The sequence below is a fragment of the Crassostrea angulata genome, chromosome 10, assembly GCF_025612915.1.
Source record: "Crassostrea angulata isolate pt1a10 chromosome 10, ASM2561291v2, whole genome shotgun sequence".
NCBI classification, from domain to species: Eukaryota; Metazoa; Mollusca; class Bivalvia; order Ostreida; family Ostreidae; genus Magallana; species Magallana angulata.
The window spans coordinates 37,284,813-37,305,609 of NC_069120.1; the positions used below are offsets into that span (position 1 = coordinate 37,284,813).

The following is a 20,797-nucleotide window of genomic DNA, read 5'->3' on the forward strand; positions in this document are numbered from 1 at the left end:
AGAAAACAGCTGAAACCAGCTTATTATGAATCAACCTATAGGGCATAAAACATCAGACAAATTATACATATACCGTGTATAATATATACTACTTTGACGTACGTAGGTGTTCGATATATCAAGAAACAAATACAGGAAGTGGCATACGATATGTAAAACTCGAAAGGATGCCGCAAATTACGTGGGTGCCCATAAAGGATCGGTCTGGAAATGGAATTGTCAGGGAAGCCTAGGGTCAACTCACGGGGATTCCGGAGGAATTGATTTTTTTTTTTTTTACATTATCATTAACTTTTACTTGCATTATTTCAAGGAAAAGGTATAGCGAGCGAGCTCAAACAAACGTTCAAAAGTTTTGACATACATGTATATATATGCATTCAAATGCACACATTTTCTTTTCAAATCGGCAAAAATATGCTATATATAAATTATATTCTCTATAGACAAGGGTAAGTATATGATGGCTAAATGTGTTTCCCATTCTGCGTCAGGACTCCAGTAAAGAAAGTTTTTAACAGAAATTTAATCATATGTTGAGAAATATTTGATTTAAAAAATGTTTATACAAAATGATCGGTTCTGCTTACGTAATAAACAATGAATTCACATAATTACATTACATAAGAAATCGTCCAATACAGACACAATTAGATCAATAAAACCTTTACATCTAAGCTAACCAAAGTTAGTAAATATAATCATCTTAACACAATGCGATCTTCTCGACCATGCTCCAAGTTTTAAGCTGGTCAATTTCTAAAATCCAACATTCCTCATTCATGCCAGAAACAAGGCTTCAATACTGATGCATTGATCTGGGAAAGGGACAACTACCAGCAATTCATTAGCGACTCGCGGTCGGGCTAAATCTATCCTGCTTATCAATTCCAATCATCGTCTTTTGTCTCACTCTCCCAATTTATCTACTTAAGCCTCTTATTCATACAAAAAGAAACAATGTAAGTGTTGCAAGCTAAACATTTCACTTCTCTCGTCAGGGTCTCCATTTTATTACCACACCAGAAATGTTTCCGTGAATTTCGGCAATGCATAAATCTAGGAGCAATTTCGGGCAGCCACGAAGATTTTGTTAAATTTTCCACTTTATTTCTTCTGGTTCATGCCAGAAGCAATTACATAGTCTAATAGCACTCTGCGAGTTTTTCTTCATTATATTTTTGATGGTGTTTTTTTTTTATAAATAAAATCATTTACGCTGTGGAATTTATACGGAAACATGATTAACAAATGTCACAGAAATAGCAGATTTCCACAGAGCAGAACTATTGTATTTATTGTTTATATTATAAACTACATTTAGAAATTCGCATACGAATAAATAACATATCCTTAAAACCATGTTGTTGAAACTACAGGGCAACATGCTCATCATATTTTTTTATCTTTTTTTTTTTAATAAAAAAACCACACCCAGTTAATGTATACAATATTTCAATTATCTCTTTAATTAACAATGAAAGAAAATTCAACATTTTTTTCCTACCATTTAATTGATTTTCATTCTTTCAATACAAACATGAGTAAACGAACAAAAAAAATTCTGTGGAATTATTTTTCCGAGGCTGAAATGCATGTCGTCTGATTCCCATGATGCAGTTCACGGATGGGGAAAATGTCATGAGTTCCACCATGAAAGCAGTCCCAGGCCAGGTTCACTTATGGAGCCCTGTCAGGAGACAATGAATAAATGAATAAAGAAAATGTCCTTTATATACGATTGAATTGCTTAAATTAAATAACTGCTGAGTATATCATAATACATCAGGGTACATTGCATTTGTACATTAACACAATCTTCTCATCTGTTTCGAAAATTTGGTTGGGGGGGGGGGTGTGCTACATTGCTTCGTTATTGCAGCAGCTAACAATCAATTCATTTAAATTACATCATAGTGTCCATAGCCCTAATTTAAACTTGTAATTAGAATTCTTATGTACTTTAAAAATCATTTAGATTTTGATCACATGGGAACTGTTGTTTTTTTTTGCAGGGTACATGGTCATAACCTACATGTATTTCCTTATGCAGATGCGTGCGGGTAACTTATCTGATCAACAACTTCGACACATACAGAAGAATTACAAGCATTACATGTATATGTCAGTTGGAAATTAACTAAATGAAATCAGAAGATATTCCCATCCCGAATGTGATCATGCAGCACTGCAATTTTATCTGATTTCACACCCTGAGATATCGATAGCGATGAAATAATGATTGTTTACAGGAGATCTGATCATTTAAGACTCACGATTTCCGTGCATTTTTTTTCTCAAATATCAAAATGAAAAATGGGCCCCAGGGTAAAATATTAGACAATAGATAAAAGAAAAGCAAAAAAAAAAAAAAATGCTGATTGCTAATTCGCAAATCAATCAATAACTGCAATCTCTAAAACCCTTTGTAAATTCTAAATGCTGTACATTAAATATCTGCAATGAAACTTGGTATTGATAGGAATGGTAAATAACCTAGATGAAATCCAGTTCCACTGAGACTAGTACCAATTAAACATAATAAGCTTTCGAATGATCTAGATGTATCCAGAATCGCACCAGATCATTCCAAAAAATGTTGCTTTGTGCTATTTATTTTAATTTAGGAGTGATTATTTTTGTTTTACGCTATTAGATACAAAATGAAATGAATATATATGTGATATAACTATCAAAGTTCAACTAAACTTAAAACAAATCAGTTTGCCCAAATGAATGATCTCAACAAGAGTTTGTTATTTTGAGATCAGAAGTTTTCATTAATATATAGTTTCAGGTAAAGGTAGCAGGCAAAGTGGTATTAACCACAATGGTTTAAACTTACTACTGGTTAAAAACTAAATCCCATGATAAGCATTTGTAATCAATGTTTAATTGTAATTTCAAGAACTTGCCACCATCTACTGAGCCAAATTGGTAATACAGTAAAAAAAAGGCATATAGCGAACATGCTTACAATGAATTGACAAATATAGCTAAATAGTTTTTTTTTATTCCCCGTAGGTTTTAAACATATTTTAAAGCCAACAGATAATACAAATTACGTTTAAAACGAAGCAAAATCACCCATCCCTGGCACTTCATTATAAGCAGGTTTTACTGTAAACATATACCAATCATAATGGTACAATGATAAATCTTACCAATTCTTTTATAAATTGTGTTATCATAGTATGAACTTGACCATGCGTTATTCTAAAAACTTACCAGTTATCTAATGTGAACATTACTAGATAGTAGCTGTGTAACTAGTATTTAACTTACCACTATGGTATATGGGGTTTTCTTGGATTCTGTGTCTGATATTTCTGATGGCTGATTTGCTGTTCCGTCTGGGCCAGATGGAGTCGTGTCCACAAATATTTCATCTACTACACGGAATCTTCATAAAAAAATAAACAGAAGAGATAAGAATATTCTAGAAATTCAAATACAACTATATTTAAAATCCTGGGAATTGTTGTTATATGATCATATCATTAATATATCCATTTGCCTTTTTGGGGGGTACTAGTATTATTAAATTTTATCAAAAATGGTGTACCGGTATATTCGTATTTTTATTTTTAATTTTAAAAGTCAAGTCATTTTCAGAAATTCTAAAACGTTGACTAACAACTTCCATATGCATTTTTAATGATTGTAAAAATAGATGAAACCAACCCATCCAAAAAAACAAAAATATAAAAAAAAATAAAAGAAACCAAATGAAAACATAAAATTATACAAGAACACTAAATAATATTGAATACTTTATATATTTAAAAAAGTCTAGTTTTCCTTCCCGGGAGAAAAAAATGCACTCAAACTTTGCATGAATATTTTAGATGTCAAATTTAAAGTAACTGATGAGACTGCATTGTTCTTCCCATTTCACATAGGATTTGAAAAAAAAAGAAATCACTTGACAACTATTTTCTGCCAGGCTTAATCATTCCAAGAATCATATTATGTAGACTTACAAATGCAGTAGGCTATACATACATTGTTGCTGCAGTCACTCACATGAAAAATTGATGTGTATATTGAGCCTTAGTGTTTACAATCCCAAACTGCTTGGGGAATTCTCTGACCTGGACTTTTAATCAATGTTAATCAAGCAATGTACTTTGTATTTTTTTAATCACATATCATAATATTGAAAGTATATGTATATACAATGTACACAAAAGAATTCTTGACTAAAAAAAGCCATTTCCATCAATACAATTGTTTCCAAATTCATTTTTTTAAAATTAATTTACATTCAGTAATCAACATAATGGAAAATTATAAAGTAATGGTATCTTGATTAAAGTATTTTTGCTGTTGCATATAAGTGTACGCAAAACAATTATAAAGGATTGCATTACGTTTATATGAAATATAGTTATTAACAAAAATCATCAATTCTAAATATATCTTTCATTTACGTCACATGACTTATGATCCAATTAAATATCACAGTTACAACATATGTTGAAAATCTTTTAATTGCATGAGCTTGACTTTTGTTGAATGTACGGATTGTTGAACCGTTCAGAGGGGCACATATGATTCAATGTATGACTGTATATACAGTCATTCACAGGAAAATCTTCAGTTTGTATCTAAACCATATTATCATGTCTTGAAAGGCCCTTACCATGTTGACACTGCAAATCAGTACAACGTACTCATGCAGTGAGCCCTCACCAGGCACACGGCTTGAAAAGGGTAATATAATATTTAATGAATGCAGTATAACCTTGGTGTTTTTTTAAAAATACATTCACTTATGAATAATACAGTACTTTCCCTATGTTCAAAATGCATATCTATGCAGAAAAAAGGGAAAGACGTAGTACATATATTCACAAAAATCCCAAGAGGAATTAAATTAGTGTTAAAATATATGTACCGGAATATTTAAAATTTTCATGAATGAAACCAAATCTTTGAATGGAAGACATTTTTTTTTATATATGCAATTAGAGCAAGAATATATTCAATTAAAAAGGTTATTCAAGTCATAAAAAATTGTTAGACAAATTCAATTTTTTTTTGGTTAATCTCAATTTTGTAATAGGTATAATGGTAAGATTCTTGCATTTTATAACTCTCTCACAAGTAAAATCTTCTTCTTCACTCATTATACTTAATTAATAGCAATCGAATTGACATGTAACAGTAAGTATCAATATTAATAATACAGAATTATAATTAATAGGGAAAAAAAAAACTTTGATTTTTCCTCATTTTGCAAAGTCATCTAGAAACCTTGAATCTAGCTAATTAAATGGTCTAGATATATCAAAGTGAAACTGCTGTTAAAGAATGAAGCCATTAGTGGGAGTTTTATGGCTGCCGGAGATCAATGGGTCCTGGGTCCATTGAGACTGGATGTCTCTCAAACCTCCCCTGATGCTAGGTGAACATGATACCCCTTTTAGTAACAAGTTAATTGATAGATACAGTGAGTAGAAATGGAGTAAAATGTGCCTGATTAGTGCCAAAGAGAATTACCAATAGGATTAGCCCAGTCCTTTTTCATAATTAAACAGTACAGTTATGGGTGCAGATTAAGTACAGTACAATCACAATTAACCAAAATTCTGCTTTGTATCAAAGAGAAAAAAAAAATCCTTGGAAACAGAATTAAACAAAACACAGTAAACTTATACACTCTATAAATCATTTTTTTTTTTTTTTTACAAAAAAAATGAACATGATAATGCTTTCAAGATTTAGAAGAAAATCTTCCTTTTAAAAACAAACGCTTGTGAAAGTGCATTAAAACGACCTTGACCCTTTGTTAAGCTTTTGATGGAAAATACATGTGTGCATATATATGCAATATGATCTGATATATTACAAATCAAATACTGTGGAATCATTAGAATTTGTGGTGGCTCAATTACCGTGGTATTCGTGGGTATAGCCCTCATCCACGAATTTACATCCATGATGATAACTAATTATAAAAGATTAAGTTTTCCTACTGAAACTAAAAACTGAAATATTGATCCACAAAATTGCATTCCCATGAATAAGCAAAAAACCCCTACAATCCACGAAAATTGACCCCCATGAAATTAAATGATTTCACATTATCAAATTACTTCCTGTTTTGTGAAACACTTTATTAATGATATTTCCTGATGGAATAATTATATCTTCTATAATTTGACATCGCTCTGCTGATGTAATTTGTACAATATACATGCATTATAACTGTGTTGACACATTTGCTAACCAGTTTTAAAATGATGCACTTGGCATGACTGTAGCAGATAAACCATCTTTAAGGCATTAATTGTTATCCTTCTCATATAGATAATCAAATCTTGGATTCATTTGTCAAACTACAAGGCCCCAAGAGCCTTATAAACAGCTCAACTGGTAATGTCTCAGCATGATAAAAAAAGTTTCATTGACTTAAAAAAAAATTGTCTATGAACTCAAAAAATTTATTGAAAGACATCTACTGATGTTTATGCATTTCATTTCCTTGGTTTTGATGACAAATGATGCAACAAACAAAATGTGAAACCATAAAAGTTGGTTAACGACAGTTTGACAGTAAATTAAATCTAAAGGCCTAAAGAAATAAATAAGGTGTTTTTAGTTCCAGGACCAACACTTAATTACATCAGATGACCTTCAAACTTGCTGATTGACATACTTTTCTGAAGGTCATCATTTTAGGCTTCACTGGTATAAATTTTCACCTTGGACTTTTTCATGGTTTAAAGAAAACACTTTTCATAAGTACTGAGTAGGAACTAGCAGTATCTGTATTCAGTGAATTTGAAATCTACGTCTCGAGAGAGGCCGTTTGACTGACCGTCGATCATCAAGTTACCAATATATAAAAAATAAAAATAATAAAATGTGAAAATAAAATATTTACCATACCCACCAACCCTTTTTATTTTGCATATTTTGAATTGATTGACACTTTACTAAAATATCTTTATCAAAAGATTTTACTGCTCTAAATATGACAAAGTCATGAAGGAAAATCATCAGACAATAGCTATAAGCTAGATGTGATGGTCTACCTGATCTCCTCTCCAATGTCCATGAACAGGTCATGTTTACCGTCGTCAGTTTCATACTCCCATGCCCACAGCTGTTCCTTGTCATCACGTGCAATGGTTAAGGTTTACAATGATAAACATTAGTACGAAAAAAATGATATCATTTATTATATCCTTCCTTTAAAAACTTAATTATTAAAGCATGTCTGTGATTATTTCAGTGTTAGATCAAGCAATCATTTTGATAAGAAAACAATTTTTCTCAGATTAAGGAAATCCCTTACGGTAATTTTCAAGGAATAGATAATTGTTCTTAACTCAAAATGACTTGTATTGTCTTTCTTCCTTCAGGGAGAAAAAGTCAGCATGCAATGGAAACCAAAGTACAGAATGATGCTGATGTTTGAAAGTATTCTATTCATTTTGAATTGGATAATCTTGTAAAGTCAGTATCACAAAGGTGCAACAGAAAAAAAAAATGTTGATCGTAAAGTCACGATCTACCGTACAAGGATAATTTGTTTATCAATTAAAACAGCCTTGTAAATTTTATTTCATGAAGCACTAGGAAGAATAGAGTGACTGAGACAAATATTGTTCTCCTGTTCCAGTTTTCTAATACCAGTACATTATTACATTTTCATTTTCCAGTGTCTTTATCCGTGATAACACTACGAATGAAATATGTAAGGTAATAGTTCAATACATTTCACAAATGACACAAATGAAGTAGTGTTGGGCTGGAGGCGAGGTTTGCATAATTATAAGAAATAAAAATAACACAAAAATGTCATAATTTGATCAATTTCTGAAAACTAAATGTCAAATAATAAGGAATCATTCTTTCTTTGAATATCATAAGGGAATCATTATGGTTGGGATCATGATCAAATCTAACCATCGTCATGTATCATGATCATCATAATCATGATCATCATGTATCATGATCATCATAGTCATGATCATCATGTAATAAATTTGACTTGTCAAAAACATTTTTTTTCAAATACAAGTGTTCATGTGGCTGCCTGCAAAAATATAACACTGGTACATATCATACACTTATTGTGAAGATAAACCTGCATGTAAATCATCCCAGTCTTTTAATTACTGTAATTAAAATAATGTACCCGACATATTCATACTTATGTGGACCCTTTATAAAGTGCAACTTTAACGTTAGATTTAAACCAATACCAACAAGAGGCCCAGGGGCCACATCGCTCACCTGAGCAACAATTGCCTTAATTCTGATCAAATTAGCATTACAGTATCAAAATATCTTGATAACTAAGTACAGTAGATCTTGCTAAAAAAAAAAAATTGAAAATCTGCCAATTTTTATCCACCTCTTTCTTTTGGGTAAATACCAAGCCCCTTTTGTTGTTGTACCTGTAAGAAGATTTTTCTCTATTCCTATATACCCCCCCCCCCCCATTTCGTGGCCCCACTTTTCTCTAGGGAATCATGGTTTCATCAAACTTAAATCTGCATAACCTGTGCTTTCACACTAAGTACTGAGTTTTGGACCGAAAACTTTCCCAGAATATTTTTAAAGATTTTTCTCTATATAATCCTATGTAAAAATTCAAACCGCTATCACGGCACCGCCCTAACACTAGGGACTGTGATTTTGCAAACTTGAATTTACACTACCCGAGGATGCCTCTACACAAGTTTAAGCTTTTCTGGCCGAATAGTCTTTAAAAAGAAGATTTTTAAAGATTTTCTCTATGTAAAAATTGGCCTCACCCTACCCCTGGACTATTATTTAAACAAACTTGAATCTATACGATCTAGGGATTCTTCCACTCAAATTTGGGCTTTCCTGGCCTAATAGTTTTGAGAAGAAGATTTTTAAAGATTTTCTCTATATATAAAAATTAATCCCCCATTGTGGCCCCGCCCTACCCCCAGGGACTATGATTTGAATAAACTTGAAACTACATTATCTGAGGATAGTTACACGCCAATTTGAGCTTTCTTGGCAAAAAAGTTTTTAAAAGAATTTTTGCCAAGAAAGATTTTCTCTTTATATTCCTGTATAAAAATTTATCCCCCAATTGTGGCCCCACCCTATCCCCATGATTTGAACAAACTTGAATCTACACTATCTGAAGATGCTTCCACTCAAATATGAGCTTTCGTCGCCTAATAGTTTTTGAGAAGAAGATTTTTAAAGATTTTCTCTATATATTCCTATGAAAAACTTGATCCCCCTCTTGTGGTCCCTCCCTACCCCCAGGAACCATGATTTGAACAAACTTAAATTAACACTACCTGAGGATGCCTCCATACAAGTTTAAGCTTTTCAGGCTGAATAGTTTTTAAGAAGAAGATTTTTGAAAAATACCAACAAATTTTTCAATAATTCTCAATTATCTCCCCTTTAAAGAGGGCATGGCCCTTCATTTGAACAAACTTGAATCCCCTTCACCTAGTGGTGCTTTGTGCCAAATTTGGTTGAAATCTGCCCAGTGGTTCTTGAGAAGAAGATGAAAACGTGAAAAGTTTACAACGACGACAACGATGACAATGACAGACAACGGACAAATTGTGATTAGAAAAGCTCACTTGAGCCTTTGGCTCAGGTGAGCTAATAATATTAATAGCACTGGCATTTTATTCAAACTCCTCAAGCAACTCCAGGGGAGCAATTTCATTTCTCATTTAGACAGATATTGATTATTATTTTTAATTTACGTGTTGCAAGTTTTCCTCCGATTCACCAATCATACCCTTGCACTCTCGTCTACGTCTTTTTGTCGTCAGAAAATACGTCAAGATGACAAAATCCCTGACAAAAACACTTCCTCCCGTGATGCTTTTAACCCCGAAGTGGACGAGAACTTGACATGCGACCCATTGATCATTACAAAAGGATACAATCTGGAAGGGTGCTGCATGGCATCTGCTGGGATAAGAATGTCATCGAATATTCCGATTGAAACTGAAATCAAGACAAGTCACATTACACCGCATTACCCGTTATTGACCCAGATTTGTAAAATTCATCAAACAAACGCAATTCGATTTGTCTTTGCCCCCACTATGTCTGCTGTATGCCCAAAAATACAATCGTAAACATGTTTACTGATAGTTTCGCTCATCTATTATTTATCACATGTGTCTATATATATTTGAGGAATTTAATTGTCTTTTGTTATGCTGGTGCTTTTTTTTCTGTTTTTTTTTTCTTCAAATTTTTCTAGTAAAATCGTGATTAGTTATTAGAGTAATTGAATTGAAGCATGTTTGAAAGGATTACGGAAATTGGGTACCATAGACTCCTTCTTTACTGCAGCTTTTCGTCTTGCCGGTCAATATTTCATCCATAAATGGTCGAAAAACAACATATCTGAAGTTCACTGTATGGAAAAAAGAAGATGATTTACTTATTGATTTCAAACACATGAAAATATCATTGAAATTCGTAAGTCATTTACTTGCATGTACATGTAAAAGACATCCTAACTTACCTTGATTTTCACAATTGACAAAAACTGCGTAATATCAGGTTTTTTAAATGTGTCACATAATTTGCGTAAATAAGGTTAATACCCGTAATGTATACCATATGTACATGTAACTTTTTTTTTATTTGCGTCAATCATTTTTTGCTAATTAAAAATTTTCTTAAAGCTAGTGATACCACATACAGTTTTTTGCGTATGTTTTTTTTTTTTTTGCAAAGGGAATGCAAAAAAACCCAAAAATTATATCATTGCAATAGTAACCAGAAATATGTCACGTCTCTGAAGTAAGAGCATGCTGAGCCCTTTTTATTTATCTACATTAGAAACTTAACAGTCAAAAAAACTTAAATCTAAAAAACAATCAAAAGCAAAATTTGGTAAAGGAGATATTTACATTCATTTTGTATATTAACAAAAGACAAAAAAAAATTAAATAAGATATTTATTGTACCTCAGACTGCTCATTTTTTCATATACAGAGATGAAAATGAAACCTACTTGGTTTTTTATCAATCTCATTTTTGCTATTTGCCAACTCGAACCTATTTTTCTGCAGCATTTGATTTCCCTTGCATTCTAGTAGCTATGAACTCAGAACTCTTCTGATTTCGATAGTAATGGTACTTTAAGTGTATAACAATTGGCTGTGTGTTCTATCTAGCATGTTTGGCAGTTAGATAGGTACATTCAGAAATGCGCTAAATCAAATACACGCACAATGTAATCTGTTGAAAAATTGCTCTAAATACACAATACAGTAAAACACACTTATAACGAAGTGCCAGGGACAGGCGATTTTATTTCTTTGTTATCAACATAATTCGTTATATCCGTCAACTCTACAGCATGGGAACGAAAATGATTTTGCTGTAAGCGTCAATTCATTTTAAGCCTGTTAGCTATAACCATGTCTTTACTGTAAATTTACAGTATCTTGATGTTGAATTAAAAGACGAATAATTTGAAATTGTTTACCAGACAACAAACGGTTATGCTTATTTTTAATAAGTAAAATATTCTCTGCTTAACAATAACCTAATTACTGTCAGACTAGACAATAGCAAGTTTATTGTTCCTTGCCCTAAAAGTTAACATTTACAATATTACCGGTACAAGTATTATCTAACACTCAATTATTGTTCAATGAACGTGATAATTTAGGAGGCTGGATCTTAATCTTTTTATTTATTTTAAGCAAACGCTTTGTTTACATATATAGCGAAGAATTCCAAGCTCTGTAACTTGCTTATAACTCAACAAATTTCGATTGCATATTAAAAATGCCTTTCTGAAGCATTGTAATTTAAATATTAAAATCGGAAAAAAAAATTTGACCAACATTGTGACCATGCCCCTTTAAGGATGAAACAAAAATTAAACATGTGAGCTCATTGAGGAGCATATTAAACTCTTGGTTGGATCGGACATGGAAACTTCGAGGGCTCTCTTTGATCATAGTAAAAAACCTGCAACTTGCTTAATGAAGAAGTACTGCTATCGTAATTAAGCAATATGTCGACTGCTAAAACTACACTTACCAATAGTATGGGAGGCTCCATCCCCTGGAAAAATATAACTGTCTTCCAGCTTTGTGACATCCCATAAAGCAATGCACAAACCCACATTGTGAACAACCTAAAAAGACAGAAAAATATCATTAAACAACCTTACAATGTTTATAAACAATCTGGGAGTAATACATGTTTTTCGAGTGAATGCATAATTTGTTGCAGATGATAGTTTGTACGGAGTGGTATTCCAGTATTATAGCTGTGCATGATATATGCATAACAAATGTCTACCATTATCTCTGAAGATGAAAAAAGAAAGTAGGAGAATAATCTTGTTGTAAAAAGTTTTACTGACATAATTAATTGTCAAAGAACTCTGCATTTACCTTGATATTGCAGATATACTGTATATCCAGAAATTTTCGCTTTTTTTGCGATGTCTTTAAAATCGCAAATAATTGTATAAGCAGAAATTATATTCTGTATCATTTTCTATAAGAAACTTTTTAAATTGCAAAAAATGACTGACGCAAATTAAAAATGCTACACATTTTCGCAAATTTTGTGACATGCGAAAAAAAAAATGGATATACAGTACGTTCCAGCTGCTTAATTCCAGCTGCTTAAATTTGGGGGGAGAAGGGGTACAATTTAAACTCTCAGAGATGTCAGATCTCTGACTTATAGTCTATATTATTTAAAGAAATTTGAAGTACTTTTGCAAACTAACTTATGAATTGTTTGTCCAATGATGATGTTCCCATAAAATTACAAATATAGAGACAATTTATTAACACAATTATATAAAATATCCAACTTGAAAGTCATAAATTTTCAAATGCATCAGAAGATCACACTTATTTTCAGAGAAAATTAGACTTCTTATTAACTGACTTTATAAATGGCTGGGGGAGCATTATCTAAGAAGTCATTATCCTAATAGTTTTTCATCAAAAGTTTCAGGATTCTAACCTCGAAAGAAAAAAAAACAAAAAACATGTTTTCTAATATCGAAACACTCCTTGATGTCGTAAAAGCCTGCCATTATTTCTGACTGATGACATGTATGAGTCACTCTACATCCTGATATTTGATGGGATGAAAAAAGAATTATCACTTCTGATTATGAAACTGTATGAGATATTTTGTAATAAAATAAATCATATAACTGTAGTTATATTCTTTTTTTAAGGTACATTTCTCGAAAACTGATAATTATTTTTCAAATTTTCAATGGCCTGATAATATACCAAATAAAAATATTATTATCTATTATATCATTTTTAAAATGATGGAAATTTTTAAAAATATATATGTTTATGCCAAAAATTTTTATATCAGCAATTCAAATGCATTTTCAATAAAATTATATAGGAAATTGCTCTAGTATCTTGCACAAATGCCTGGTAAGGTACCCTAATTTTTTGAAAGAAAGCTTGTTAAAGTATTAGTGAATCAATAAAACTTCCTAGTAAAAGTTATCTAAATTGAGAAATGTGTCGTCTGTCCTTAAAAATCAAGAGGCCCATGGGCCACATCGCTCACCTGTGCAACATAAGGCATGGTGAAATCAGCTTAATGAAGTCATAATAATACATGTATATCCTGCATAATGAAAAACAATTTTTCCCTTTGGATATTCTTATGTTTATAATCAAGTCCCTTTTCTAACAGTCCTTTTTCTAATTTTATAGTTAAAATCGCATGTTGAGCATTGCAATTCTAAAAAAGATTCTAAAGAATTGTTTACAAATTGGATATAAACCAACATCAAACTCTGAATTCCTTGTGAGACCCAAAATTCGCCAGGGACCAAAATCTAAACAATTTTAAAAAATCACCTTTCAGCTCAGGTTAGCTAAAAAATGTCAAACCTTTTTCAAAGTATAATTCAAAAAGGCAATAGCAGTATTGTTATTTTCTTAAAGCTAAATACAACGTATATAATTATGTCAATTAAAAGTCTAGAAAAATGCTCAGCAGAGTAACCGGTCAAAATTGAGAAGAAAACATATGCTCCATATTGTTTAATTTTTTTTTCTCGTCTTTTGAAACTTCTAAAGTATTCATAAAATGTAAATCTTACCAGTGTTTATCAAATCTTCTACACTGAACAAATATCAGAATACTGAGCTAGAACAAGAAGGCTATGAGGGCGATGACATTTGTACATTTCATGTATCAGGTTTAGAGAATGCACAAAGGTCAATGACTCACCCTGGTTAATTAATTCTCTGCTGAAAATGGCCCCAATTATTATTTTGAATATAGAACCAGCAGCCCTTTTAACAAAAAATCTTAAAATTGATTTTCATTGTAAGATTTCTATAGACTATGGAAATTTTATGTCTAAAATTAGTCGCAATCATAATTTGTGAAAGCCCATATCCCCTCATACTGTGATTTCATCAATATTCGTTGAATACCAATTTTTGTGGATTTCGTTGTGAAGTTGATCCACGAAAATTAATGTTCATTGAAGTTCAATTTCAACTAACATTTTGTATTGATAGGATCATTGGCCACGAAATTATGTATCCTTGAAACTGTGGTTTTCAGAGAATCCACAAAAATTGATACCCACGAAAATTAATGAAACCACAGTAAGTATTTTAAAATTGTGAATAATCATCACTAATATCATTGAAATTGTAAAATGTTCATTGACAAGATGATCTCGAGCACCTTAATTCAATAAATTGAAGCACATTATTTCAAACTGTTTTGCAGTTTTTTAAGGAATAAGGAATCATTCTTTGAGTATTATGAGGTGATAATTTTGGTAGGGACGTGATCAAATCCAATAAAGCCCAAAGGGCATTATGATAGATTTGATCATGCCTTTGCCGAAATTATCACCTCATTGTACTCAAAGAATGTTTCCTTATTACCCAGTACTTATATTTATGTAATTTTCAGCAATTGTATGATTATATATTTGATTAATAAATAAGCAAACCCCACTTGCGCCCCAATTATACTTCATTTCAATTTATTGGAATGTATAGAACAAAATCGATATGTAGTATTATCACAGGCAAAGATAATGAAAAATGTAAATATTGTCCAAAAAATACACAATACGATTCTTCAAAACTCTTCACATTGATTATACTTGATATTTGGGCATGAAAGATTCTTAAGTTTAATTCTTACGAAGAGTTTTTGTAGAAATTGCTGCAGAGACCTCGCTGGTTAATGACCGAAGGACAAAGTCTACTGAACCCCATGTTTCAGACCATATTGTTGTTACATATTGGCACCAAATAGTAAATAAAATATTAACAGCTGCAAGCAATTATTTCACTTAAATTGATTGTTTTCGACCTTATAAGCCTTCATTTATGAGGCCATCTCTTGTCATCATCAGATTTCATATTAGACATGTCCTCCGTAACAAATATGTTATGAAACATCTTGACTTCAATTTGTTTGGTCAAAGTGTTAATAGCAGGTTTTATCATGGTCATGCAATCATAAGCAGATTGGGTTTTATTGAGGGCGAGAGAAACCATACTGTGTGGTATTTTTCCTGAAATGTCACAACAAGAGAACTTGTGATTCGTGCTGAGATAATAGAAATATAGAACTCTGGAGACGACAGATAAAGTCTGTGCGCATTTTGATCATATACAACTGTACTGAGGATCAGACTGATAAAAAAAATCATGTTTGTTAAACAATAAATGTTCCCAAATAGGGTCAAGAATAGTTCTATTTTACGACAGTTTCTGAACACGTTTTAAACATACTTTTACTCTCCTGTGAGAAAATCGTGAGATATTTGCAAGAATGTCTGTCAGTCAGTTTAAAATTGCAAATATTTCTAGCCAGGAACCAGTCTCAAATGTATATCATTTTTATATATACTGTAGAAGCAGAAATATTCGTTGAGGATTTAATTTCGTTATTTTCGTTGGCAGTATAAATCAATGAAATAAAATCCATGACAAATTTTTAACCCAAGTATTTAATGATGACAAAGAGATTATGATACGGCGAAATTAAATGCCAACGAAATTTTATTTGGTTTAAAAACAACGAAATTATGACCCAACAAAAATATGTGCTTCTACAGAAATAATAAGCTGGGTCACAAAAAATAAGTTGCCATGAAACAATTTTCACTGCTCAATCCTGAAATATAATCGCTAGGAAATAAATAAAAGCTGATTTATGGTATAAATATAATACATGTATTCTATATTTTTTTAAACTGATCAATGATGCTATGAGAGCCCAATTGAACAGCTATAATAAAATATATCTCAATCAACAACATCAAGATTAACTCTGGGTCATTATTTTCAATGAGTACATTTGAGAAGGGATTAATATTTCTATACTTTAAACCAACTTTTATTCGCATGCGAGAAATTTCGTGAGGTGCGCAAAAGCATTTGAATATTTCTCGCTGTGAACCAGTCCTTAAATAATCTACATTGATGATGATATTTCAGTGGAGAATCAAGGTCAATTATTCAAGCATTTTGGAATTAAATTTAATGTAATACTATTCTAATACCAGTAATATCTTTCGTATAAAACAACTGCTGCCTTTCTCATTGAAAATCTCGGGTAAAATGATGGAGGTCAACGCATAACGCATAAAGTACATGTAGTCTTTGCGAACCAGTTTATATCCAATAAATAGTGAAATAAAGTCTTTGCCAATAATAGTTGGTTTACAGTATATTGAAAAATCTTTCTTTGGGGCACAAATTTTGTGAATCAAGTTTTCAAGATATGCCATATACATCAGAAGAAAAAAGTTGATAAACTGGCTTCATGTATTTGGACAAATTGAAGATTAAAGATTTTTTTCTATTTCATACCACTATCAACTGGCAGATGATTGCTCAAACTAACCCAATGTACCTAGAAATCAGTGTGCAATGTAGAGAGAGTCTCATATACAATGTACTGATACAGGGGTTAGGAAGGTCATATTCATATATGTATCGCCATCTTCCTAAAGTCTATAGACTCATCTCCCTTATCACAATGATTTCCATTTATCTCCCTTTGTAGCTGTCATCATCATTCTCCTTACCTTGTTGGCCAGTTTCTTGTTGAGGGCCTCTATGACTGCGTCATTGAACTTGATGTGGAACAGCCAGGGTGGAATCCGGACAGTGTCCTTCATCTCCGCAAGGACAAACATGGCTGCACCAAGTTACAACCTAACATGACCAAAAATAATATCATATTTAATTGATCAGCACCTAGGAATTTAATGATGATTGATGGAACTGACTTTAATTATGGTATATGTACATTTCATTGAATAAACTGAACTGTGCTTTCCTTACTGAAATTTCTTAGGTTTGGTTTCATGGATCAAACAATAAATATGAAACTTTTGTTTATACAATGCTGTATTTTTAGACTTAACTAAGATAAGCATGCATAATAAAATACACAATTGACATATATATATGCAAAAAATATATATGTTTATATAATGTTCATGGATGAGGAAATTCTCGCGTACACCACATCAAAGCAATAATTAGAAAAATTCTGGAGTAAATTTCTGTAAATTACTCTACATCAGAAAGGTGGTAGTGGCAAGTGGTAAAAAACATCCATATAGCAGGCCACATAGGCATACATATAACGAATGATTTTAAAAATGTAATTGCATATTTACGACACATTCTGAGCAGTACTTATATATTCAGTAACACTTGATTTAGTTTTGCTAGCCTATTAGTGAATAAACATTTGATGAACCAATACCATTTTAACACCTGCATGAACTTCATCCCTCATGTTCACAAATGCAAGCTTTTACGGTAAAAGGTCTGAATTTCGGTAAAGCTAGTGCAGACAAGATCATGAACTTTGATCCATCTAAATATTTTCAAAAAATGACAAAGTGTACAGTCATGTACACACACAAAGTGAACACCATATCCTTCTTTAATAATGGATTATCAGGTATTAACTCATACATGTAAAAATAAATGAAAAAATGAATCCTGCTGCAATATTTGCTACTATAACAGTGATTCACCCCTGATTCAGACACGAATAACAAGGTCTGGATATTAAAACCAGCTAGCTTAATAAGACGTCAACCCCAAATTTCTTGGAACACAATTACTATTAACTGTTTTTCACATTTGCCAATCAGTCCCTAAAATTACGGTGAATCAGCTAAGAAAATCATTGTCATCCTCTGTCGTCTGCATTATAAAGAGACCCCCGGTCGGGGCTTTATAATGGCCAGCTCTCTGGCTTCAGTCAACTGGCGGTCACATCAGCTATTGCTGCTGCTTTAACTCTTGCTGTCTTCATTATGAATCTATTGCTGCTAGTCCAGTGGACAATCCCTTATAGAGATCTTTGGCCTTGAACTCTCTAGTAAATGGTTACTGACAATAATATACCAGTACTAAAATGAATGCAATTTTCAGCCATCTTCAGTGAGGCAATTTTAATGAAGCAGCTCAGTAATACTGAAAAACATGCACTTTAGATAATTTCCTTTAAATTCTTTTTATGTAATATTACACAAATATTCATTTTTAATGTTTAACAATTATTTTTGTAAGGTTATGTAATTTGTGATTATGTATAGAGAGGCTGACTTAAGTTTTTATTGTGCATGTTTTTGCACATTCTAGTAAAACACATTGTTTTCATACATTTTTATGAAATTGTTTTGATACCATATATTAAGTTTAACACAATAAACAAAACACAAATGAAAATATTTAGATTTTGAAAGGAAAATTTTATTTCAAAATGATTTTCCGTTGTTTGATCAGTAGGTGCCTGAGCATATTTGCCATTGTGCTTTTAATGACGTTATAAAATATGGAGTGTGTTATAAGAAATAACATAGAAAGAGTCCAAAGAGTACGCCTTTAAAATTTTATACACTGAATAATGCTATCTTCAGGATTATTTTTCTTAATTTTAGAATGAATCCATGGTACCAAAAATCACTATTGTAGTATTTTTCATATCTGTTTGAAGTGCAGAAAATGACAAATTCCTCTATATACCTATAAAGAGAACAGAAGATAGACTTTCTTCAAACTTCACAAATCTACTAGATATATTACACATGGTTAAAAATTAAAGAGTTATGCCATTCTAGTTTTTACGCACCCCCCCCCCCCCCCCATCCCCCCAATCCAACCCAAGCCTCCTTAACTTGTAGTCTAAGGGGGGTAACTTCTTTTATTTCTGAACCAGAAAAAATCTTAGAGACTATATATATATACAAAATAAAATCATGCAGCAATCATGAAAGTATTAATTATTTCATTTTGCATGATAAAATCCATGGGGAATATAATATTAGAATTATTGAGAGGCCAATAAGATCATAAACAATATCTGTCTCAGGTTTGCAAAAGATAAAAAACTATAAGCTCGTACCTTTTAAACAACTACTTGGTTGGACCAATGGTTACCAGTTACAAAATCAGCGATTGGTTAGACGCATAAAATAAAAAAGATGACAATCTCTAACCTGTTAACCGATTACTTGGTTGGAACAGTGGTAACCAGTTACAAAATCAGTAATTGGTTAGACGTATAAAATTAAAAAGATGTATATCGAATGCAATTTCAAACTATTTTTTTTTTCTTTCGAGACTATTACCGGTATCTTATTAAGTTAAATTGCACAGCGTGAAAAACCCAGGGCTGTGCTGTTGGAGGAATAGCGTCAGTAGGTTTTTGTTACAATGACTCTAAAAGCAACATATCACTGCCCTGTCTGTTCAGATTTTTACGTGAAAAATCAGTGAATGATACTAGTAACACTGTTGAGTACCGTTACAATTATCATTATTGTACCTACGTTCAATGTGGGTTTTTTTTTTTTACTTTTTTCCTTCAACATGACATCAATTTATTTAAGAAATAAAGTGCAAGTTTTCGTGAATGTTGCAGATTAACCTCCGAGGTTGAGAAATGTTGTTTTGAAATATAAAAGCCGAAGCGTTTACTCCAGGTATTTTACTGAAGTTATAGTAGATAGATAATAAAATGACATGAACAAAACAATTGACATTATGTCATACCTCACCAAACTATGTCATTTTCCCTGCAAAAGAGCAATATTGCAGTTATAGTGAAGGGATATATTCACAAGTATTGTTTACAAGTTCGATCTATACTTTATCATACTTTTATAATTTGGAACATTTCTTAGTGATTTCATGACTTAATTGATGTGTGCTTTTAGCTATATTTTCAATTATACCGGTAGTTGTAGTAAAATTGTCAAATAGAAACATACAATGCAGTTTTCTCCAATAGCAATTGTTAAGGTTTTACACAGTGGGAATGGTCCCTGCAATCCAATTAATTGCATGAAAAACAGCATAGGCTGAGATTCAGGGGATCGACTGGCCCCTTCATAAAATCCAGTCCAAAAACCACGCCAATTTGAATCTCAACAGAGAAGAATAGCAGCAAAAGCATGTTGTTGTTTTTTTTAAAAAAAATGCTGTCAAACTGTGCAAATGAACCAATTAACATGATTAAAACAGAGTAATAGAGATGTATATCTTTGAAAATTTTCTCTTAAATCATTATCTGATTTAAAAGAAATATGGAATAAGATACTTACGAAATTAGATTGGTACATGTAGTAAAGTTCTACTTCAAAGCACGTTTATCCTCATGATGAAATCATAAAATATACACCGTTTACACGTGTGAATATCGAAAGTAAAAGTTAGGCTTTGGGTAAAGCTGGGTTTCATAACAAATAAAAATTGCCTGAAAATAAAAATATTCTTTGAACTGAAAATATATCAAA

The 20,797-nt window shown here is 31.8% G+C and overlaps 1 protein-coding gene across 1 annotated transcript; it reads right to left on the reverse strand.

The window, feature by feature from the left end:
- Window positions 1-1,448: 1,448 nt before the first annotated feature.
- On the reverse strand, window positions 1,449-20,757 carry LOC128165151 (DNA-directed RNA polymerase III subunit RPC8-like). Its single transcript, XM_052829395.1, has 8 exons — window positions 20,606-20,757; window positions 17,063-17,192; window positions 12,037-12,133; window positions 10,304-10,390; window positions 9,909-9,972; window positions 7,044-7,130; window positions 3,286-3,403; window positions 1,449-1,690 (listed from the first exon to the last, which is right to left on the reverse strand). Exons 2-8 carry the CDS (start codon window positions 17,171-17,173, stop codon window positions 1,640-1,642), a joined length of 615 nt encoding a protein of 204 aa, XP_052685355.1. The 5' UTR covers window positions 17,174-17,192; window positions 20,606-20,757; the 3' UTR covers window positions 1,449-1,639.
- Window positions 20,758-20,797: the final 40 nt, after the last annotated feature.